The sequence below is a fragment of the Megalobrama amblycephala genome, linkage group LG3 (genome assembly GCF_018812025.1).
Source record: "Megalobrama amblycephala isolate DHTTF-2021 linkage group LG3, ASM1881202v1, whole genome shotgun sequence".
NCBI classification, from domain to species: Eukaryota; Metazoa; Chordata; class Actinopteri; order Cypriniformes; family Xenocyprididae; genus Megalobrama; species Megalobrama amblycephala.
This window is the reverse complement of record NC_063046.1, coordinates 61874315-61900387: the sequence shown is the minus strand read 5'-3', so window position 1 is coordinate 61900387 and position 26073 is coordinate 61874315. Positions and strand designations below refer to the sequence as shown.

General features: G+C 37.7%; 1 protein-coding gene across 7 annotated transcripts in view; it reads left to right on the top strand.

Annotated features, from left to right (window-relative positions):
• Nucleotides 1-26073, top strand: part of camk2d1 (calcium/calmodulin-dependent protein kinase (CaM kinase) II delta 1) — an 81392-nt gene that overhangs the window by 22337 nt on the left and 32982 nt on the right. For 4 of the 7 annotated variants that reach the window (XM_048186448.1, XM_048186445.1, XM_048186443.1 and 1 more), the window contains exons 3-9: nt 1480-1539; nt 6564-6618; nt 8194-8259; nt 15318-15390; nt 19009-19111; nt 19919-20002; nt 20292-20386. In XM_048186448.1, coding sequence (XP_048042405.1) covers nt 1480-1539; nt 6564-6618; nt 8194-8259; nt 15318-15390; nt 19009-19111; nt 19919-20002; nt 20292-20386 — 536 coding nt within the window. Of the gene's footprint in view, nt 1-1479; nt 1540-6563; nt 6619-8193; nt 8260-11652; nt 11726-15317; nt 15391-19008; nt 19112-19918; nt 20003-20291; nt 20387-26073 lie in introns of all 7 variants that reach the window. The other 3 variants (XM_048186444.1, XM_048186442.1, XM_048186446.1) reach the window with 1 other exon arrangement.

Here is a 26073-nt window from a genome sequence, read left to right as displayed (position 1 = left end):
GAACTGGGTCAATGCAACACTTAAAATATGCAAAAACTAGATTTGAATGAAAAGCTCTCCATCTGGGACATTTAATGAAGAACATGGAATTTGGCCAGACTTTTCTAATAATGAGGATAGGACAAAATTGATAATACAGGTCCAGGATGAGGCTATTATTTTACATAAAGATGAAGCCACACACCGAGAAGGACTTTAGTGCGAGGAATCAGTTTAATCCTGTTATGTCACAGGCGGCCCGTCTTCCTTTTAGAAGCCCTTGTAAGAGCTCGTCTCTCGCCGGCAGTGATGCACACTGATTAGACGGACTCCAGACAGCGTGCTGCGACTCATTAATGACTCGAGATTATGACGGCAAAACACATCTGATTGGAGCTCTGGGATTAAGACTTTGGAGACAAACAATCTTATTGGCTAAACTGCATCTGGAGTGATTGGTGAATGTTCTTCGTAACAGTTTCAGACACACACACACACACACACACACACACACACACCGATGGGAAAATCTGCTCACCTACCAAATGGTTTTATTCATATTCTTTAATGAAATACTGATTTATGTGAAAACCATTCTAACTATAAGGATAAAAGGTCAGAATTTTTGTAGCTTTGAGTGACAACATGCGAGAGTGAGAATTGTTGACCGTTTTATGAGTTTGTTTCGAGACGTATGAAGTGGTTTGAGTGAGTTTGTGAGGTGAGATCAAGATTCATGTTGGTAATGCAGATCTTTTCTTTTAATGGATCATTTATTACATATTTTCCTCATATTCTCCATTGTTGCAGCTCCTCTCTTCCCAGTCTGTCAGTAATGCTCTCTCTCTATGAAGCCCCTCCTTCTGAAAAGCACAGTGTGCTCTGATTGGTCGGCTGGAGCAGTGTGTTGTGATTGGTCAAGGGTCACCTATATAAAGCTTTGATATAAATGCTCAAACTGCAACATCGCACACTAAAGAAAGTGGAAAACGTAGTTTTGCAATGACTCTTGTTTGCTTGTTTGTATATTCAGTTTTACCTGACCTCAGAGGAATGAGCAGAGACAACATTTATGACCTTTATTCAAACACTGAATCCAATAGACCAGAGTTCAGAACCATAACATCTCTGTCTACATTTCTATTGCTATTAAACAAGCGGTAACACTTTAGTTTAGGGTCCAATTCTCACTATTAACTAGTTGTTTATTATCATGCATATTACTAGGGTATTGGCTGATTATTAATGCCTATTGACCATATTCTACATCCCTACCCAATACCTAAACTTAACATCTACCTTACTAACTATTAATAATCAGCAATTAGGAGTTTATTGAGGCAAAAGTCGTAGTTAATAGTGAGAATTGGACCCTAATGTAAAGTGTGACCAAACAAACATTTACATTTCAGCAGAAACGTTTATCCGAACACTAGTCAAGTGCTCCCAAACATAAACATGTTCTTATTTTGTGTGTGTGTGTTTTTTTTTTTTTTGTAGATCACCAAAAACTGGAACGAGAGGCCCGAATCTGTCGTCTGCTCAAGCATCCCAACATCGGTGAGTTCAGCCGCACACACACACACACACACACTTCAGTGACGCTTCACGTGCCATGGCCTTTCAGCTCTAAAGCTGCCAGTTTATGAGCTGTTTTATGTACAGCATTTAAAATAGTGAGAATTCAAACCAGATGTGACATGGTCTCAGTGTAATTTCTCTGTCCTCACTGAAAGCAAAAATTCACGGACACGACTGGGGTGTGAGCGAGAAGTGGAAACCCCGGAGTGGATCCGGAGCAGAGTGATTACACAATACTTTTAGCGTGGGTTGAAGGTCCGCCTGATGGAAGGGCACTTAAAGGAGCAGAGGCTCGGACCGTGTTCCCACCCTCCTGTGCACTTCCCTGCTGGCCGAGGCAGTGGCTATTTTGAAGAAAAATTTGCTGAAAAATCCAGCATAAACCAGCATGAGTTGGTCTAGCTGGTCCACCAGCAGTCCCACTTCCCAAGCTGATGACCAGCAAACCAGAATCCAATGCGTTCAAAGCATACCTTGTGCTGGTGACCATGCATTGCATAAGCATTGAGGATTTTCAGTCTGTTTTGCCCATTTCTCAATACTTACTGTTTCAAAACTCTTCACACATTTAGCACAACATTAGTCTGTATGTGGGCTAAACTGTGCATCATTTATCATAGCTTTGGCACAAAGTGCATTCAATGACGTTTCAAATGACATGAATTCTTTTCTCGCTCAAACACAAACACCAGCAAACCTCTAAAAAATGCACTGTTTACACATTACATACTCTTTTGGCTAAACTTAAGTCTAAATCCTAATGAATAAGACAGCAAAATGTTGTGTTTTATGAGTGAAAAAGTGTGTTTGTTGGGTGAAACCTTTACTAGTGTTTGATTCAAGACATGAATGAAATGTTTAAGTGCATTTCAGATGCATTATTTACTGCTGTGAAGCTGAAAGTTGGTAAGGAGATCTGTGTGAAGAGATTTGAAAAAAATGACCTAAGTGTTGAGAAATGTGTCATGCATAAACTAGTAAATATCTACATAAGGGCATTTTTTTAATAATAATAATAATAACAACGTTATACATAATTATGTTTCTTTAAATATAAACATTTAAATGGTGGCTAAACATGGTTAAAAACATGATGAATTTATTCAAACATGCATTAAATATTAAAGAACAGGTTAAGTAAAAATACAATGAATATGCAATAAAGTGCATATAATTATCAAAATGCTGCTTTCTAGAGTTGTTGTTCAAGCTGACTAATGTATGTATGGACATTGCATGTCTTCTCTTAGATAAATGTGACATTATGTAATTTTCTGTGCTTGAAACACTGATTGATCGATCGACATGGTTCATTTCAGTAAGTTGTTCTGTATCTTTCAAAATTCCTTCTGATGTTCATTCATGTTTATTTGCTAAAGCAGAAGAGATGATTGATTCAATCGAGGCGCTACATCGATCTGTCACCACATGTTAAAGAGCGGCAAAACAACATTTATTGTTGAACAAAATGGACAGAATTTGAAAGCTGAGACTTTGTTTCACATCAAAAGTAATGAAGCACAAAGCTTATTGTGATTTATTGGATGTGAGGCAACACTACAAACTTGTGTTCATTCATCAGCTGAAAACAGCACAGACTAAAAGATTGATTCTAGGGATTTAAGAATCAATATCGTTCTTCAGAATGAGAATACTGAGTGATTCATCCTAATTAGGTCGTGCAGATCTGACCTCTAGCTGTTCGGGTGGGAACTGCTAAAAATGGCCAAGCGTTTCAGCCCACACTCACCTTCCTCCTAACCAGCTGCAAGCTCACAAGCGTGGGTGCTTTTGCTAGCAGTAATTATGGCTATAACACAAAGCTACAGATAAGCTGAAAAATTTAGTATCACATTCCCACCCCCATATGTTCATCTTACGCGAGAACACAGAGCCATTCAGACTGTTTTTGTTCAAGAGTTTACATGAGATGACAAACAGTTCTACAGCGCTTGTTTCTCATCAAGATTGTTTGTTAGGTCCCAAAGTCTCTGTTTGCCCTTCATATTAATTAGATGTTTTTTTTCACAACTTCAATACTTAAAGGTTTGTGATTCAACATTTAAGGCAGTAACACGTAAGGGCTACAGTCACATTTTCATCGACTGTTTCCCAGTGGCTTTCCTAAACTAACAGAGGGTTTTCTCCTCTCCGAAGCAGCCGTCAGCTGGAAAGCCATTCTCTTTCTGTTACTATGGCAACAGGTTTGAGCAACCAACTGTATCATAGATGAAAGATGCATGAGATATATTTATGCAGAGGGGATTCCTCCCTGTCTCTTTTTTCCCTCATGTAATCCATCCATATTTATAAATCAAAAGGTCAAGCCTTTCGATTCCTTTGAGAAATTACATCAGGCATTCCCTCTGCTCACTTTAATCAAGTAGCTGTCATGATCTATCCTGTTTCATAAAAAGATTTCCCCTTTCCATTCTGCTGTTGTCAATACTGATGTGCTAAGATCACCTAGTGCGCTGCCTACCTAGACAGTGTTTTTAGGCATCGTAGGCGTGCTCTTTATGTGAAGGCTGTTCCAGTAACTCAATAAATACCTATTTTTGCCCAGTTTAAGGTAAACCTACATGCATCCGCCTTTTAACGTAAGAGTGGGAATCTGCAACTTTTGGTGACTGTTATGGTGCTTAATGTTTATCACATTATTTTATTATATTATCATAAACACACTGGTTTATAGGGTAAATAGTTTTAGTTCTGTATTTAGGTTTCTAGTTATTTACACAGTAAAATCCCCAGAGTTAAATCAGCTCTGCTCAGAGTACATATGGTCCCTCTCTAAATAGTGTTAAAGTAACACTGAAACAGAGTTAAAGTTAATGAGATAATTAAGTAATTAATAAGGCTGTGACTGAAGTCAGTTGTAGTTCTTGTGTTTCTCTTTTCTTCAGTGATTCTGCTTGTTAACAGCAGGTGTTCATCACTAATGCTCAATCATCACTTAATTAATTGCTTAATTATCTCATTAACTTTAACTCTGTTTCAGTGTTATTTTAACACTGTTTAGAGAGGGACCATATGTACTCTGAGCAGAGTTGATTTAACTCTGGGGATTTTGCTGTGTACTAGGGATGTGACGAGACACGAGATTGAGTTCACGAGACAAGGTTTTTATATTTTTAAGAAATCCTCAATGATGAAATACATGATTAGAAAAATAGTTTGCATGTGCATTTTGAATTAATCATCTTGTAATAAATGTCATTTCAGTTCTATTTTCCAAATATGAATTTTCATATGCAGTAAAAGACAACAATACTCAAGCACTTTAAAAGGTTTTGCCACAAACTCAACTGACTGGCTTCTCTCCTGTATGATTTATGAGCTTCTACAACATTTCACTTCCTAACTGAACTACAAACCCGATTCCAAAAAAGTTGGGACACTGTACAAATTGTGAATAAAAAAAGGAATGCAATAATTTACAAATCTTATAAACTTATATTTTATTCAAAATAGAATATAGATAACATATCAAATGTTAAAAGTGAGACATTTTGAAATGTCATGCCAAATATTGGCTCATTTTGGATTTCATGAGAGCTACACAGTCCAAAAAAGTTGGGACAGGTCAGCGCTCAGTTCAGAAGCCTGCATCTCTGATGGTATGGGGTTGCATGAGTGCGTGTGGCATGGGCAGTTTACACATCTGGAAAGGCACCATCAATGCTGAAAGGTATATCCAAGTTCTAGAACAACATATGCTCCCATCCAGACGTCGTCTCTTTCAGGGAAGACCTTGCATTTTCCAACATGACAATGCCAGACCACATACTGCATCAATTACAGCATCATGGCTGCGTAGAAGAAGGATCCGTGTACTGAAATGGCCAGCCTGCAGTCCAGATCTTTCACCCATAGAAAACATTTGGCGCATCATAAAGAGGAAGATGCGACAAAGAAGACCTAAGACAGATGAGCAACTAGAAGCCTGTATTAGACAAGAATGGGACAACATTCCTATTCCTAAACTTGAGCAACTTGTCTCCTCAGTCCCCAGACGTTTGCAGACTGTTATAAAAAAAAGAGGAGATGCCACACAGTGGTAAACATGGCCTTGCCACAACTTTTTTGAGATGTGTTGATGCCATGAAATTTAAAATCAATTTATTTTTCCCTTAAAATGATACATTTTCTCAGTTTAAACATTTGATATGTCATCTATGTTGTATTCTGAATAAAATATTGAAATTTGAAACTTCCACATCATTGCACTCTGTTTTTATTCACAATTTGTACAGTGTCCCAGCTTTTTTGGAATCGGGTTTGTACTTTCCACAAATTGATCATAGAAATAAAAACAGTGCAAATAGAGACCAAATTTTTCTGAGCTGAGCGATGGTTACAACTACACATCCCAGCCTAATCTTTCATAATGGGAGATATTTTCATGCATCAGGGAGACGCTTTTAAAATGTGGGGTATTGAAATCGCGTTCGCGTTTTACTTTCGCTTTCTATTTGCAATTCCACGTTCTCTGTGAATTGGGAGCTGCGGTGCTGAGAGCGAATTCTACAAGATCAGACATTTGTCAGATGCTTAGGCTCTGTTGTGCAACAAATCCTCTGCCATGGTCTCGTCAGTCATCTCATCACGTGATCATTCAATCCCAGAATCCATTGTGACAAGTCAGGAAAATTATTGCTAATAGAGTTGTCACAATGGATATATATATTGGTACACTGGTGGTATCAAAACACTGCTCTTTATATATATATATTGCATATGGTATAAAGGTATAAAATGTCTCTTTATATTAAGATGGGATAGAAGAAAGTATTTTAAAAGATGAAATGACACACTTCAGCTTTAATGAATCTGCCCTTTATTCATCTTTGGCAATGAAAGGAAGCAGAAGCAGAAATAATTCCCAATTTGTGGAGTAAATGAGTCTGTGAAAATCTCATTCCCTCATTCTAACGATTATGAAAGTGAGCTGTTCGATACAATCTAATCAATCTCTCTCTATCTCTCTTTTTTCTCAACAGTGAGGCTCCATGACAGCATATCAGAGGAGGGTGTTCACTACCTCGTCTTTGATTTGTGAGTGAATTTTTCTGTCTCCCCGTCTATATGAGGTCACGTCTCCAGTTCTCTGTTAAATGAGCGTGACTGTTAATGAGAGCTCCTCCACTCGCCAAATACAAGGCAAAAAAACCCAGATGAGAGAAAGGTCACAAATGAGTATACAGGGATGTCGAGTGATTACATTTTTTAATCTAATTAATTACATGATGTGCTGATTAATTAATCGCAGATCAAATTACCCCCCAAAAGATCATTTAAAGTCATTATTGTGTTAGATGAGGAAAGCATTGAATAGACGTCACAAATACATATTTTGATTCAACTTTGGATTTAAGTCTGCATTGAGGCCATAACATGTTCTTTTTCTCAGACGCTGCATTTAGGTGTATTTACATGGACTGTTTAATGTAGCTCAGAGGTGGCATGAATATGAATGAAAAATTAAATGATACTCTAAATATGAAACTAAAACCGCCAAGTCACTGTCTTGATGACGGAGTCATTGAATCATTCATTCAACCGATTCATTCAAACGGCTGATTCTTTCAGTAATGAAGCAAATGGCCATCGTTTTGACTGAGTCACTGAATCAATGACTCACTCGATTCATTAAAACACGCAGATTCGTTCAGTACTGAAAACCTCTGTGTGTTGCTTGCCTTTGTTTAAAACTATTTTCATTTGGCGAATTGTTGTATAAAATCAGTATTGCATTTGCAGTCGTGCAGATATTCAGGGATAAAACAGCACTCTTGCTCATGTGATATACATAAATACAAGACGAAAACCCACATATTTCCCTTATATCTTGAATTTTAGTGGCATTTTAAATGTTTTCTAATAGACGTCATCAAGCAGTCGTTGGCCTGCATCAGGTTTGTTACTGAACTGCATGCAATGTAAGATGACGCACAGGTCTGGACAGGTGCGTTTAAAGCAATAATAATTTTAATGCATTATTTTTTCCATAATTAATCACGCTAGGCCACTATAGTTAGGGGATGCTGCATTAAGGGCTGTTCCAAACAAAAGCGAACAACTGAATCCGTTCAGAAAGCACCCTCCGACAAGAGCAAAGCATACATGCAGTCGCCACTTTTAGGACAGAGTTTTGCTGTTTACGAACATGTGATCCTGGATGGCATCGCATGAGCTAAATTATCTAAGGTACAAGCCGTGTTTTAAGTAAATTTGAAATAAACACAACAAAAGGCAACATTTGAATCAAAAGTCTGTTTGGCAAATCATTCTCAACTGCTATAATTAATTTTTGCAGCTGTGTTGTCAAGGTAACATTCTAAATCAGAAGAAAGTGGCAGTGACATATGTGTTCATGTAAGGTGTAAAGTGCCCTTCAGAGTACTTACTTTAAGTGCTTTGCCCTTCATAGCGAGTAGGGCAGAGTGATGCTCAGTTTCGAATGGAATTTGCCCCTATTTACAAGTTGTGTAGACACACTCCGGTCGCTTCTATTATTTTTACTCTCTTTAGAATGTCATGTCAAGTTGCAAATGTAGATCTCTCACAGGCAGAGCTTCCTGTTTATTAAAGGTGCTGAAATTAGACTGTCTGATGTTGGAACTTTTTCAGAGTCACAGGAGGGGAGCTGTTTGAAGATATTGTTGCCAGAGAGTACTACAGCGAGGCCGATGCCAGGTTAGTGCTATAAACCCCCTTTCCCTCCCCACTTATTAGAATGCATGCATTAAATAAACACAGTTAGCTTTGCTGTGTATTATATAGCATGTAATAAACAGTATATACAGCATCTCTGGCATGCTGTCAATTACCACAGAATATAATTCTGCAGTATTTTTTAGTCTGTCAAAAAACAATAATGCACTTATAGTGGACGTTTATGGGGCAAGATACTTGCTGTGTCCCAATTTGCACACTATCTGTCCTTAATAGTATTCGAAATTAGAATTATTGTGTCCCAAATCATAGTGTGTTGAAATTATTATTCCAAATATAGTCTACAGTTTCCGGTTAGTTTCCGTTCACTCTCTAATGGCTAATATTGCCCATTGTGCATTGGATGAGGATTCGATTAGAACTACAAACATGGCGGATATGTGAGACGCGGTTTAGATAAAGGGTTAATATAATCCATTTCTGACCTGATGCAAAGATATTTATTCAGTGTTATCCACATTATATTTAATCTGTAACAGATTTGTGAACTAAATTGAGAATGAAGACATTATTTGGTCATTAAATTTTAAATGCATCATTACGACTGACAGATCAACGTGTTGCTAAATTTCTTTCTGATACGATAGGAAATAAAATTTAATTGAATGTGTGTTTCTTCACAAATCTGTCATTCCCTCCTCCCACAAAACGAGGGAGCCATCATCATAAAACTAACTGCCGAGTTTCTCCACACCTGAATCCCATCAATGCTGCTTAGTGATGGGAGAAACAAAGCTTTTTTAAACTTTTGAAGCAATTGCTTCGTAAAATGATTCGTTGTTCCAAAGCGTTGGAAACGCCACACGCTGGTGACCCCTGCTGGTCAGAACAGTGTAAATGCAGTGAAAACTCCAAAACATGCATGCATTGTTTCATTGAAGGTGTCATCTATTAAATGCAATTAACAAATCATCTAATAGCACTAAATGTGAAGCGTCTCTATAATACGTGTTATTTTATTAATTTTTAGAGTTTGTTTTGTTTGTTTTATGGAGAGTTTGGTTAATCAGACCAGACTTTTCTCTTCTTTTTCATTATACAAATGTGTCATTAAATGTCTACAAATGTATAAAACTGATCTGAGATCAGGTACAAATCATGTATAGACACTGGTTCATGGGTTCACAGAGATCATCGCCCCCTAGTGGCGAATCATTGACATTTAGAAATATTTTGAAACGTAACAAAGCCTCAAATCACAAAATCGTGTGACTTTGGCAGTTTGAAATGCTCTGAATCACAATCCAATCTAATAATTCACTAATGTTTAAAAAAATGTTTGTTTCAAAAGCGGCCATCACTGCAGCTGCTTCTTTAAGAAGTCTTGTTTATCGTTTCATTGGCAATTCTGAACACTCTTTTCTGGATTGGATTTACTGTTTTCTGGACCCTTTTTGTCTTACACCGTGTCTACTTCGGACACAGACAGCTTGAGGCTGTCCACCCTGGATTCGACAATGCAACCGCTGCAAATCCATTTGTTCTTCGTGTCAGACGCAGCGTGAGCGTCAGAAATAGTAGGCGGCATCAGTTTACTGCCGGGAATTTGTTGTGTTGCGTTGCATCCAGTGTAGACAGCATCACTGATTATAATGGATTCTGTTTGCTGCTCACATCTTTGTTACCCTATTAAATCCTCTACACACGGATCCTCAACAGAAAATCTTGCCCCATAAACTTTCATTGTGCATTAATTTAAACACAACTAAGGGACAAGTCATGATTATTTTCTGTGGTAGAGCTTAACTTGTATATAGAGTATACATATACAGTATAGAGTGCATCTCATTATTCACAAAACAGAAGAACCATCGTTTATTATGTGTTAATGTGTGCATGATATGATTATTTTCATCGTTTGTTATCACAGAGCCAGTGAATGAGCAGATTTTATAATATTCCCCATGTTATACATAAACTGAAATGATCTGAAGTGCAGTATGTCTTCCAAAGCATTTGTACTTTTAATGTCTGTCTGTAGGATTATTTGTTTTGCTTAAGATTCAAGTTCTTGTCTTTGTACGCTGTTCATTGTTGGTGTTCTTAATTTGGGTCATTTAGGCTTGTCTTTTTTGTGCTTCTGTGATGATTTTTATTATTTTGAAAAGTATAGTTCACCCAAAAATGAAAATTCTTTCATCATTTACTCACCCTTATGTCATTCCAGCCCCATTTGACTTTCTTGTGGAACATAAAATGAGAAACGTTTCTCTTCCATGTAATCACGACGAACAGAGACAGAATCATTTAAGATGTAAAAAGGACACAAATGGACCATAAAAGTGTCATAAATGTAGCCCAGACAACTCAATATTCTGAAATTATTCAAGCTTGTGTAAGGAACATGTTTTTGGTGTTGGCCTGCAGTGTCTTTTTCCCTCTAAACAAAACGTCATGCATTTTTGCCAAAAGTTTAACTTTCCACAGAACATTTTCCCAGAAGATTGTGCATTGTGGTTTTAACTGGGCAAACATGAGATATGCTTAAATTTTTTTTGGCAGCAGTGGTGCACCATTCTTGTTCGGTGTTTTTTCTGATAGTGGCCACATGAGCAGTAACTTCCACAGATTGTAGAGTTTTCTCAAGGTCTTATGTTGTTATCTTTGGGTTCTTGCTCACCAAGATTGTCGATTGTGCTCTTAAAGTAATCTTTGTAAGATGCCCACTTCAGTCTAAACTTTTCTACATTGGTAGACAGATTCATAAACAAGAAGTTCAGGATTGTTTTAATGAATGAATCAATTCATTTTACAAATTTACAATTTTACAAATGCAATCGTAGAGCCCATTGGTGCCATTGTCTGACGTTGCTTTTGGGAAATGCTGTCCTGGCTCTTCAGTTCAACTCAATCTGGTCGCAGCGGTTACTGATGATCAACAATTCCATGCTGTTCACCACACAAACCTATCATGTGGCTTCAGAAGGATAGGAATAAAGTGCACAAGTTTTATGGACTTCTTTTGTGGTGCTTTTAAAGCCTATTGAAAGCTACAGTCATAGTCATGTAAAAGAATGATCAGCTCAAATTTCTCCTGTTGTGCTCCACTGAAGAAAGACGGACAGAAAGAAAAGAAAGTCAACAGGGATTCCAGTGCCATGAGGGTGATTTTCATTTCTGGGTGGAATATTATTGTAAATGCACATTTGTATTGAATGTACCAGTTTTATAGCAAATATCATTGTATTTTCTACAGCCTTGCACTGACTGGAGTACAGTATTTGTTCCCGACCCAGTCTGAACTTGCTGTCTGTTTTCACTGTTTGCTTGTCAGCTGCATTTGTTTTCTGACTGTGCTTGCTGAACTGTTCAATCTCTCTTCTTTGGCTTCCTCGCTGTCTCTCTCTCTCACAGTCATTGCATACAGCAGATTCTAGAGAGTGTTAATCATTGTCACTTATCTGGCATTGTACATCGAGACTTGAAGGTTAGTATGACAGGCTCAAACCGGCACCATTGTTTGAACAAATAACAAACCGTGGGTTCCCATTGTGGAAGCCTCCTCTACTCACCCCGACCTGATCCCTCGAAACACAGCTACACACCGATACGTGTGTGTGTGTGTGTGTGTGTGTGTGTGGCTGTGGGCTGAGGGGTAAAAACTCAAATGATGATCTCACAGCTAAGGTTATGCATGTAGCACTAGTCGGGGACTGTGCGCTTGACTCTGTAGGATTGTCTTTTTTGTGTATTTGTGTTGATGGAGACTGTGCCCTTTTTGATTGAAATGCAAAACGGGTATCAGAAGCCATAAGTCAATGCTTTAGTGGGTCAAGCACACAGTCGCCCAAGCAAACACCACTTCTGGATTGAGATTTTGGGGAGCAAGTCAAGAGAGGTAATGATGACAGTAGATGGGCAATGTATTGATATATAACTATATTTGATGTAGGGCTGGGCAATAACACGCCTAGTCATGTTGATCTGTTTCTACATCTAGAACACGACTCCAAGCTTGTGGATTTGATTCTCGGGAGCACAAGAGCTGATTAATATTTATACTTTAAAGGGGTCATGACATAAAATTATGTTCCTTGAGGTTAACAAATATATATGCCGAAAACAGTTATTTTCATTCTTTATTCTGATCCTCTGCCTGAAATTATGCATTTTTAAAGCGCATCTCTTTTATGGCTCTTCAGTAAACGGCCACTGTTGTGATTGTATAACGTCACTGCATAGGAAACAGTATCAACGGCCCCTCGTTATTGCATGTGAGCATGTTTTTAAAAAATATAAAACTGTTATTTACAGACAAAGCATTATGAAATCGTTTACTCACGGTTTGTGATGCATCTGCTGTCAGATCCAAAACAGTCGTCTGCTTCATCTGTCAACTAAAGTTTCTTTGATAACTCTCCAATATACTGTGCCTTAGGGTGTTTTCACACCTATGGATCGCTTGTTTTTTTCCGAAACAGGGACTAAATTTGTTACAATGTTGCTTTTTTTTCTTGGTTCGGTTCGCTTTCACATAGCAACATTTCAAAGCGTACCAAAATGCGTTAGGCAAGTCACATGCGAGTAAAACTGTCCTCTTATTGGTCAGAATTTTCTCTGCGTCTGCGATCCAGTTCTGGCTGCATCTATAATTCAGATTTTTAATCCCCGTATCCGCTTACATATATTTATATATAATCTATTTTTAATCTCTATAATAAAAATGTATAATTCAGATTTTGATCTCCATATCCATTTACATATATAATATATATCTTCCAAGGGGTTTTTTCCCTCCTAGGACTTTTTTCCCAGTGTTAGCACGCTGGGTTTTTCTCCTAGGGGGTTTTTTCCACCCCTGGGAGTCAGCCGACATTGGCTTAATGTAGCACCATCTTGTATATGTTACATATTACCACGCTTGTTTGTACAGCTTATTTTTAACCACTTCCCTTTTTTCTGTGCTTCTAATATGTAAAGCTGCTTTGAAACAATTACCAATTGTAAAAGCGCTATATAAATAAATTTGACTTGACTTGACTTGACTTGACTTGACTTGACTTGACCTGCGTCATCCATCAAAATAATGATTGACAAGTTCGCTCCATGAGTTTATTGTGGCTTTATTTGTAACTGTCGAGACACACGCAAACACTTTATAAATGTAGCCGTCTTTCCCGCTTTTAAATTATACTACATATATTAATGCTGCGGCAAATTCAAACGCGCTCCCTCTCTTTCTCTCTCGGTCCGTCTCTGGTTTCCCAGCGCTGTCTAGTAGTAGGCGAACTGTTGTCAGTGTGTCGAGAGAGACCATATACATTTTATAATGAAGCAGAGCGGGGAAAGGCTTTGTCGGGACAGCATTCTCGCACGGAGAAGTGCAAATACACAACAGAGGCGCTCGTTGGTTTTCAGCTATGGTAAATAATGTGCTCACTCACAGAATCAGACACTACCGCTTTTTATATCAAATTTCCCGTTATGAATTATGACATCATTTGGTTCGTTGGTCCGTTAACTGGGTCGGATTGCTTTCACATCTCAAGCGAACCGCTCCAGAGTTCGTTTGAAAGCGTACCGAGACCACCTCTTCAAGCAGGTCTCGGTACGCTTGTTTGGTCCGCTTTTGGTGCGCACCCGAGTGCGATTGCTGCTTTCACACCTGCCCAAACGAACCGCACCAAAGGGGCAAACGAACTCTGGTACGATTCAACCGAACTAAATGAGGCAGGTGTGAAAGCACCCTCAGTCAAATGCTCCGAACAAACATAAAATCCTCTGACGCGATCCGCAACGCCATTAAAATAAACAATCCACTAGTTTCCATTGCTGGGATCCTTCTGAAGTCTGGACAAAGATGCAAACGAGCCTTTTAAATGTTTAAACACATTCTTTCACTCTTACATTTGTCCTGTTGTTGACAGACTCGAGGGCTTAGAGTATGTCAGAAAATGAACACATCTGAATACTGTATCAGTGTAGACAGCATAGATTATATTTATAATGTACAAATATATTTGTAAAATGAAGTATGCTGTAATCATGAAATTCTAAGGCATTCTGAAATAAATGTATTTTTTTTTATTTTACTATTCACTTAAATTATGCATATAATATAATTTGTAATTTTTTTTATTATTATTAAATTGGTAAAAACGCATGCAACGACTGACACCAAGACCTCATTCAGACTGCCAGTCCAAATCTGATTTTTTTGCATATCCGAACTGAATTCGATCATATTTAGCAGTATGAATGGCAAAAAAAAAAAAAAAATGAAATGCAATTTTTACAAATCTGTTTCGAGCTACATTCATATGTGGTTTGAAATCCTATTTGAATCGTATTACTGCTCTGATCGGGTTTTGTGTGGTTTATGTGACTTTCTCATGCTACATAAAACGTAAACGTCAGACATTATTATAGGAAACACGCTGAAAGTCACTGCAGAAACAAGGTTGTGTTGTTGCAAAAATGTTTGCATGTTTTGAGACCAGCGGAGAAGACGGCATGGAATAAACGCAGCTACACATAGCCATGTTGTAAATAAGACAACATCTGCATTACAAACCCCTCCATGTTGCTGTTGTTGTTGATGTTGTTTTTGGCTTATGCCTTCCAACTCAACGTCATTGCTATAGAAACAAACGCAGATATTGCAGAAAACGAAAGAGTGCCACACGACAAAAACAAATTGTTGCGATACACATAAAAAAATTTAGAAACAGATTCCAGTTAGATATACAAATAATCAGATTTCGACTCGCAGTGTGAACGAAGCCTAAGGCATTTGCGCAACACTACTCTTCCTAGTCAAACACACCTGATTAAACTCATTAGCTTATTAGTAGAGATGGATGGGGTCAACAAAGGGAGACATCTAAAAGGTGAACTGTTGGTGTGCTTCCACCCAGCCCTACTGCATAATCATTTGAAATGCAACACTTTAAGTAATGTGAAGCCCGTTTGAGTCTTATTCATCACCTCCAAGCCCATGCTCCCCAGCTCTCAATGCTGTGCACAGAGAGTGAGTGTGTGCTTGTCACTAACCCACACCCCCTGGTGTTTGCATGCAGTCATTGCATTCAGCAGATCCTTGAGGCTGTTCTCCACTGCCACCAGATGGGAGTGGTCCATCGTGACCTGAAGGTGAGTAGAGATGCTGAGGGTCTTACACACCAAGTCCTTCTTCTTTGTCCTCTTGTACTGATCCAAGACCTGTGGCCTTTACTAAGGCCTACAAAATGGCTTATGAGATTATGCAAGTGCTTGGTAACATATGAAGCCTGAGTTTGAGTTATGTTATTACGTTTTACACCAAAACACTATAAATTAGGTCAATCTTCAGACGAAAACCACCACAGGCTCTTACCAGTGCTAATTTGCCAATCAAATGAGCAGGTGCAACCAGGAGATTGTTTTCCCTCCTCTTGTAATCTTTGCCTGAATTTGCATCGGCCTGGATTCCGCTCTGTGATTGGCTGCTGTCATACCGTTACCATGGTGAACTGACTTGCACTAAAAAAAAGAAAGCAAAGCAAAAACAATAGACACAAAACAGTAATGTATTATTCAATTTGTACAGTATGTGTACGGTCTTCGCATATGATTGTTCTTTGCAGACAAGCAATTTAGAAAAGAAAAATGTTATTCTCAGGTTGAAAAATCAAAGCTCATAGGCCTACGTTTATATCATTACCCATCATTAGCAACCCTTTAACAATACATACTTAAAGGAAGAGTTCACCAAAAATGCAAATTTTGTCATTTATTCACCCTCAACAAAAGCATACAGTACAATCACAGCCTGTCAAGCTCTAATCACTACAAATACGCAAAATTGGCCTATAAATACAGATATTTGAATATGAACAAGCACAAATGAGATTTAAGAGTTTGGAACGACATGAGTGTGTTGTGAATCAATTTTGAATCAAACAGAATACGCTTGTGATCTGCTTTCCTTCCTCATTTATCCCTTTTAAGGAACATCATTTGAAAGCTCATTAGCAAAAAGAGGGTCTATCGTTACCTTGTCCAACAATCTGAAGAATGAGCTCGCAGAATGTTGGAGGTTTGCTCTCAGAAACTCATTGGATGTAATTTTATTAAAGTTTTATAAAGCACTGGAAAAGACTGAGTAACAACCATTTACAAAAAGCAATATTGTACGATTATAAGGACAAATTATTAGTCATGTAGGGCAGACCTTAGGGTTTGATTATTATGCTAATATGTAGGGCAACAAAAGAGCCCTTGCAATAATGTACAACCAGATTCTGCTGTTCAAATTATCCTCAGAGGAATCATAGATCTGCTCTCTAATCTACTCTATTCGTCATTATCTCTCTCTTCTCTAACAAAGGACAACATCCGGCTATTCTTTATGATATCTCGACACCCCTGTAATTAGCTTCCGCAGTTATAATGTTTCCTCCCTTGCCTCGGGTATTCGATGCAGAAATGGAGTAAAGAACAGCTCTCGGCTGTGGTGTTTGCTAAGTCAAGACTAGTTTCTACTTTGCTAAAACTAGAAAGATACTGCGATGATGACGTCCAGGCCACCCGCAACGCGGTCCACAGAGAATCCCGGTGTTTCACCATTAACATCCCAACCCATGAATATTTGTAGGAACATTCATATGATTTTGGCTGTTGGAAGCTGCAAAATTGGTGAAAATGGCAAGCCTCATCTGCGACACTGAAAACTAAGTGTCTAGGGATGCAAAGGGGCAGAACATTTCTGGTCAATTTCCGGAAACTTTCCAGAATTTCCGGAAACTTTCCAGAATTTCCGGAAACTTTCCAGGATTTTTGGAAACTTTCAGGAAATTTTGGAAAGTTTCTGCAAATTTAACCGGAATTTTTCCACCCCTTTGCATCCCTACGTGTGTCTACCGTGAAACGCTGGCTATCTGCACTTGCTCATTATGAAGTTGCTTGTGGCAAAATGACAAATATACTGTAGTCAAGCATTGGCTTTTCAAATCAGGAGTAGAGACTCAAATTTTCTGAAGAATGCTTTTGCAATTTGCAACTCTGCCATTTTAGAACTCGCAAGTCTTTGAGCTAAAACTCTTTTGACTCGGGCCGATTCCACTGTAATATTAGAGTTTGGGTTGATAAAGCAATGACTGCATGACTTCCTAGCATGTTAGCACCTTGATCTGCACAAGGCACAAAGTGAATGCTGAAACAACTAACTGCACCTGACAAACTAGCCTTATGTCCTCTTATATTAATGCACTGGTGTTATTATGGGTTTGGAGTGAAGTTCTGACTGCTCTTTCTAGACTCCCCTGACATAAGAGTCCCTTCGGATTGATGATGACTTATTCAATTCTAAACTGAAAAAAAACCTTCCACTCCTGTGAGAAGATATTTGTTGATGAAAACAACTTTTAATACCTTTACTATAAATAATAGGTGTATATCAGTAATTACAAATTGTAATATACTCTATGAATTTACATTGATGAACAAGGCTCATATGAAAGGGGTTGTCTGAAGGTTTTCAGTACATGTATGTTTGAAGTGCTCAGATTTATAATTCTTTCTTTCTTTCTTTCTTTCTTTCTTTCTTTCTTTCTTTCTTTCTTTCTTTCTTTCTTTCTTTCTTTCTTTCTTTCTATTGTCATGACTCATGTGAAGAGTTGTATAATTATTTCCTCCAGTCTTAATGGGTTATGCAGAGATTGCTACTGACCTATTGAAATATTTACAAATAATTATTTTTGCAAATAAACATTCACATGAATATAATAACATTTGTTGTCATCTAAAATTTGTTTTTCAGACATTTCTAATTAAACAAACACCATTTGTTTTTGACTGCTTTTGAATGTATCGGTTCCATTACAGTTACAGCAGTGTTGCTTGTGTGATTATTCTAAATTTAAATGTTACATTTTAACTCTTTCTGAGGTTCTGCATAACCCTGGAGGCTTTACTGACTGTTTTGAAGACTTGGTTCAAAAATATGTTGTATCAGAGCTTGTCCAAGCACAGAAATTGTCTCAGTTTTAGAAATATAAAAAAATATTCATAATTTTTCCTTTTATATGGTAAACATTTTCTGTGAAGCTTTGTTGAACATATTTTGACCCAAGTCTTCTATGACAGCGTTTCTCAACTGGTGGGTTGCGGAGAGTGTAGTAATTCTAAGGCTGTGTCTGAAATCGCCCCCTATACCCTTAAATAGGGCACTGTTAGTTCTAGCCATTCCACCATAGTGGAAATCGAGTGCGCTCATTTAGTCCCATAATGCACCGCAATAACCAGTGTACAACCATTGTACACTCAACGGCTAGAGAATACCCATAATGCACTGTTAGAGTCGCGCACCAAATGAATTCCCATGTCTGACCAGAAGATGGCGGTCCAATGTGGCTGCAGCGTAAAATCATACAGGTATAAATGATTTTTTTATTGATTAATTATTGATTTAATTAAGGTTTATACATAGAGCATGCAATATCACCCCCCCCCCCCGTCCCTGAATACATCCGCTGTTTTAAATGAATAGATTGAGTGAATAATTCAATGACTCACTCATTAAAACAATGATTTGCTGCCACCTGCTGTTAAACCGGCTTCCGAACGGCAAAGTTTGCACCAGTTGAGAACCACTGCTTTGAGACATCTGTTCACTGAAGATGATTGATGTCATTTGTTTTCTATTCCACAGATAATTTGCATGAATTCTTTCAATATATATGTAAGGGAAGAAAAAACAACAACAACTTTTGTTTTGTCTGTCACCCAAAGCCGGAGAATCTTCTCTTAGCCAGCAAACTGAAGGGCGCAGCAGTGAAACTAGCTGATTTCGGTCTGGCTATCGAGGTGCAGGGAGACCAGCAGGCCTGGTTCGGTTAGTATTACACAAATGTCTTTTCAACACTGGTTTAAAAATGTAAAGTGCTAACGAGACAAAATGGACATAATCAGAGAACATAATTTTTCCAATTAATGTGGTTAAGACTTTAATCTGAAAAAAAATATATATATATATTTCTGTAGTCTGTGAATATTCCAAATAAACCAAGACATGCTCTTTCTTTTCTGCTATTTTCTGAAAAAATTACATTATGCAGATATTATTTTAATATTTATAGCTATTTTTGTAAGTTGTGTGGAGTGTGTCCAGCCTGTAATGGGATAGTCTAGGAAAAAAGAAAGTGATTTTATTATTTTCTAATTAAATATGATTAAAAAAAAAAACACTTGTATCAATCACACACCATTTAAAGACGTTAGTCATTACTCTATTATTAACAATCTTTATCTAAATAGCTTTTGCATCTTTCCTTTTTCTTCTCTAAAATGGATTTAATCACAGAAAATGAAGATTATTATTAAGTTTTACTCAGGTGTTGTGTAATTAGTCTTACTTTTGGACAAACCCTGATGGTGTTACCGTTTAATTACAGTGATCTCCAGGGCTTTACGCTCAGCTCCACTTTTCCTCTCTCATTATGGGTTTCTTCGCCTCTGGGGCTTGATGGGACGTCAGGGACTGAAGTTATTTTAGAATTAGGCTGCAATCCAAAGACAAAAATGCCTTAAGTAAATTCTACTTAGGATCATTCAGGGGGAGCTCATTTTGTAGACTGAAAGAAAAAAACTTAGTTTAAGTTAAGTTTAAATGAGGTCATGCTTTTTTTTTTTTTTTTTGTAGGGTTTGCTGGAACACCAGGTTATCTGTCTCCTGAGGTGCTGAGGAAGGAGCCGTACGGCAAACCGGTGGACATGTGGGCATGTGGTTGGTAGATTTAAAATATACTTCTGTACATAACTTATTAACGTTCTGAACATAACAGATCCTCAGCCTTGTAGTCCTCGTTGCACCTGAAATTTAACTCACATTTGTTTTTACGTTATAATTATAATTGAACTGGCTGAAAAAATGAATAAATATACATGTATGTACATTAAGTACATCATTTTTTTTTAGAATTTATGAAACTAAATGGTTTTAACTCACACCAGAACATCAGAATCAAGTATTCAGACATACACACATTTTTCTGACTTTCTTCGTTTTTCAACAGGTGTGATTCTTTACATCCTTCTTGTGGGTTACCCTCCTTTCTGGGACGAAGACCAACATCGACTTTATCAGCAGATCAAAGCTGGTGCATATGACGTAAGATTCACAGTATATCATATATAACTTAACCAAAACATAGCTGATGCTATATCTGATTATAATACTAGTTATACACTCTGACAGTTCATAAAGAGAAAGCAACACTGATGCAGTCACCACAGATCATTTGAGATTTACAAATCTCATAAACTTATATTTTATTCACAATAGAATATAGATAACATATCAAATGTTGAAAGTGAGACATTTTGAAATGTCATGCCAAATATTGGCTCATTTTGGATTTCATGAGAGCTACACATTCCAAAAAAGTTGGGACAGGTAGCAATAAGAGGCCGGAAAAGTTAAATGTACATATAAGGAACAGCTGGAGGACCAATTTGCAACTTATTAGGTCAACTGGCAACATGATTGGGTATAAAAAGAGCCTCTCAGAGTGGCAGTGTCTCTCAGAAGTCAAGATGGGCAGAGGATCACCAATTCCCCCAATGCTGCGGCGAAAAACGGTGGAGCAATATCAGAAAGGAGTTTCTCAGAGAAAAATTGCAAATAGTTTGAAGTTATCATCATCTACAGTGCATAATATCATCCAAAGATTCAGAGAATCTGGAACAATCTCTGTGCGTAAGGGTCAAGGCCGGAAAACCATACTGGATGCCCGTGATCTTCGGGCCCTTAGACGGCACTGCATCACATACAGGAATGCTACTGTAATGGAAATCACAACATGGGCTCAGGAATACTTCCAGAAAACATTTTCGGTGAACACAATCCACCGTGCCATTCGCCGTTGCCGGCTAAAACTCTATAGGTCAAAAAAGAAGCCATATCTAAACATGATCCAGAAGCGCAGGCGTTTTCTCTGGGCCAAGGCTCATTTAAAATGGACTGTGGCAAAGTGGAAAACTGTTCTGTAGTCAGACGAATCAAAATTTGAAGTTCTTTTTGGAAAACTGGGACGCCATGTCATCCGGACTAAAGAGGACAAGGACAACCCAAGTTGTTATCAGCGCTCAGTTCAGAAGCCTGCATCTCTGATGGTATGGGGTTGCATGAGTGCGTGTGGCATGGGCAGCTTACACATCTGGAAAGGCACCATCAATGCTGAAAGGTATATCCAAGTTCTAGAACAACATATGCTCCCATCCAGACATCGTCTCTTTCAGGGAAGACCTTGCATTTTCCAACATAACAATGCCAGACCACATACTGCATCAATTACAACATCATGGCTGCGTAGAAGAAGGATCCGGGTACTGAAATGGCCAGCCTGCAGTCCAGATCTTTCACCCATAGAAAACATTTGGCGCATCATAAAGAGGAAGATGCGACAAAGAAGACCTAAGACAGTTGAACAACTAGAAGCCTGTATTAGACAAGAATGGGACAACATTCCTATTCCTAAACTTGAGCAACTTGTCTCCTCAGTCCCCAGACGTTTGCAGACTGTTATAAAAAGAAGAGGGGATGCCACACAGTGGTAAACATGGCCTTGTCCCAACTTTTTTGAGATGTGTTGAAATTTAAAATCAACTTATTTTTCCCTTAAAATTATACATTTTCTCAGTTTAAACATTTGATATGTCATCTATGTTGTATTCTTTTTTTTTGTGAACAACTGTTTTTTTATTGAAATAATCATTTAAATAAAAAAGATACAACATATCAGAATGCAAAGTCCCACCCACCCACCCACCCACCAGGTAGACTATTATACTAGTTATACTGTGCTAAGAAATTATAAAACATTGCAGTGGCAAAAGTATAGAGCGAACTATCTAATAAAAAAAAAAAAAAAAAAAAAATATATATATAATAATAATAATACTACAAAAAAATAAATAAATAAATAAATAAAATACATGGATATAAAATACAGAAAGAATTTACATCAAAAAGAAGAAAGGATTTAACAACATCAAAAGTAGCACTCCAAGACTTTAAAGTCTTTGATTTTGCTCCATGTATGCGAGCTGTTGATAGCTCCAAAGAAATGATATCCAGCAAAGATAGGGCCCATACACGCCTCCTCATCGTATGTGGAGGAATCTAACGACTGACTAACATTTTCTTAGCCGCAGTGAAAGCAGCTAAAAGTAAGTTTCTCTGTTGAGAAGACAAAGGTAGTTCGGAGAAGTTACATAGGAAGAAAAGTTCTGGAGACAAAACCATATCTTTATCTAACAGGTATGATATGTCATGAGCAAGCTGAGACCAGAAAGAAACGAGTGCAGAACATTCCCAGAAAAAATGTAAATATGTACCTAGTGCTCTCTGTGGACACAGATTACAGTTCGGAGAAGGTGAAAGATGCATATGGAAACGTTTTAAAGGAGACAGGTAGAGTCTGTGCAGTAGTTTCCAATGGATCATCTGATGATTTGGGTTTTTTGAGGATAATGCAATCGATTCCCAGATTTGATCAGTAAATAAAGTATGTGTGTCACCACTGATATCCTTAGACCAAACAGTTGATATGGAAAGTGGCTTGTATGAATTTTTGAGAAGAAAAGAGTAAATAACTGAGGCAGAAATAACAGAGTTATCAGTTGGAAGAATCACCTTTCGTAAGGGATGTACAGGCAATTGTGCATCCCAGGGAACTCCATATGCGCGAAGCGCAGATCTAATGCGAAGATACATGAAAAAGGAGGTTCCTGGTATATCAAAAAGAGCCTTGATATCTTGAAATGATTTCAGGCCTTTGTCATCAAAGATGTCACCAAAGCAGTTTACATTGCATTTAACCCACTGTGGACAATGAAATGGAATCTTTCCTGATAAAAAATTATTATTATGGAACAGAGGTGAGTGGACGATGCCATGTCAAATTTGGTTCTATCTTTCTGGTCACCGTTCTCCAATTAGAGAGAAAATGTGTTAGGATAGGGCCAAAACGAAGTTTACATTGTCTAACTGAGATGCCAGCAAAAACCAAATGCATTATATTGCAAGGAGAAACGATAGATTCTTCCATAGCCCACCATGAAGTTGACATATTTGGTTTAAACCAGGCTGACAGTGCACGAAGAGTAAAGGAGTCAGCATATAACTTAAAATTTGGGAAGGACCAACCCCCATCTGCTCTGCTGCGCTGTAAAGTAGATAACTTGATTCGGGGACGTTTACCATTCCAAATATAATGAGAAATTACTGAATTAAGTTTTTTCCAATAGCCAGCAGGTGGGGGTAAGGGAATCATAGAGGAATAAAAATTAACACGAGGGAGGATGTTCATTTTAATAACAGATATTCTTGCATGGAAAGAAGTAGGAAGGTGCGTCCAATTGGCAAGATCTGAGGTGACTCTGGCCAAGTTATTATTTAAATTTTTTGAGACGATATCCTGCAAAGAAGGATAGATATCTATCCCTAAATATCTGAATGAGTGCACCACTGGAATACAACTAGAAAACATCACAGATCCAATAGAGAAATTAAGAGGGAGTAGATATGACTTTGTCCAATTAATTTTATACCCAGACAGAATATTAAACTGATTAAATAAATTTAAAATATGGGGGATTGATTGAACTGGATTGTCTAAAAAAAGCAAAATGTCATCTGCAAATAAAGATATGTGGTGCGAGGTGTTCTTAACCGATATAGGGAGAATAAGTTCAGACTGACGTACAGCTTGAGCAAGGGGTTCTAAAGATAAAGCAAACAGTAAGGGTGAAAGAGGACAACCCTGACGAGTGCCTCTTCCAATCGGAAAAGATTGTGAACATACCTGGCCAGTAAGAATAGAAGCCGAGGGGTTAGCATACAAGATTTTAATCATATTTATAAAGTTAGAACTAAAACCTAGGTGCTCTAGGACTGCCCACAGATAGTTCCACTTCCAAATGGTCGAATGCTTTCATTGCGTCTAAAGATAGTATTGCGGAGGGAGATGTCAATTGTTCTGCTGTATGAATTATGTGAAGCAGTCTTCGCAGGTTATCTGAGGCAGAGCGAGATTTAATAAACCCTGTTTGATCATGATGCACAAAGTTTGGTCATAAAGCCTTCTAGACGGCGGGCTAAAACTTTTGCATAAATTTTAACATCTGTACCAATTAGAGAAAGTGGGCGATAACTAGAACAAGATGTAGAGTCTTTATCTTTTTTTAAGAGAAGAGATATAATAGCCATGTTCATGTTTTGTGGAAAGGATCCTTGATCAATTGAATATTGCATCATATCTAACATAAGTGGACCCAACTCGGCCCAGAAGGTCAAATAAAACTCAGCTGGTATGCCATCTAGGCCTGGGGATTTCCCTTTTTTCATACCTCTGACAGATGATTCTAATTCAACAAGTGATAAAGATCTATCTAAAAACTCAGTGTCTGATTCAGATAGATGTGGAAGATTAAGAGCAGTTAGAAAGGAAGTATAAGAGGTAGATTCACATTTAGAGTTGGAGCTGTATAGTTCAGAATAGAAGGAGCGGAAAGTGTCGTTTATACACTTCTGATCAGTCAGAACCTCACCGGTTTGAGATTTCACTGCTGTAATATTCGCAAATTTTTCGCTATTACGTAGCTTTAAAGCCAATAAATGGCTTGGTCTGCTACCATGAAAATAATAGTTTTGTCTAGATCTTTGTATAAGAAATTCAGCTCTGTATCTATATAATAAATTAAGTTCTTTCCTAACCGTTTCAATTTTAGCTGCAATACTATCCGAAAAAGAATGTTGGTTTGTCTGTTCAAGTGACCGAAGTTTGGATTCCAGATCTGAGATTTTCTTACGACGAACTTTCTGGTGAAAAGAAGCATATGAAATCGAAAAATTCCTTATAAAGCCCTTTGTCGCCTCCCATAGTGTTCGAGGGTCATCTACCGAGCCTTTATTGATGTCAATAAATTCACACAAATTAGCTCTGAATTGGTCACAAAAAACCTCATCTTTTAATAAATTAGTATTAAAGCGCCACCTAGGGGCTCGCGGAGGTCGCTGGGTAATTGAAATTTTCAAAAAATTACTACTGTGATCCGAAAGAGATAAGGGAGAAATGTCTACATCACGTATCAATGAGGTCAATGTAGAGGAGGCAAAAATGTAGTCGATCCGCGAGTATGATTTGTGCCTGGCTGAGAAAAATGTATATAATTTTTGGGATGGGTTGAATAAACGCCATGTATCCACTAATGAAAAAGAGATTATACACTCTTTGAGCTGGTCAGTAGAAACAGTCTGGGAATAAGAAAATTTGCCACCAGATCTATCGAGGTCATGGGACATTACAGCATTCATATCTGTTCCCATTACTATCTCAAAGTCTGTTAGATCAGTGAGATAGGTAGATAATTCAGAGAAAAACGCTGGGTCTGGACTACATGGTGCATAAACGGAGAGAAAAGCTACCTTCCTATTATCAATTAAAGTTTTTATACAAGTTATTCTGCCATCCTCATCACCCTTTTTATCTAGAATAGAGATATTTAACTTTCTTTTAACAATTATTAATACTCCTTTAGTTTTATTGTCAGTAGCGGCAAAAGAGACCACCTCATAAAATTTATTGTTGCATCTATGAACATCATTTTTCCTCAAATGAGATTCCTGGATTAAAGCAATGTCAACCTTTCTTTGTCGCAATAACTCTAAAAAACCAGTACGTTTATGGGGGCCATTTAAACCATTTATATTACAACTTAGTATATTCAGTTCAGTCATAAGTATCAAACAAAAAGATGATTTGGACAAATGAGTCAAAAAAATACCACTGCAAA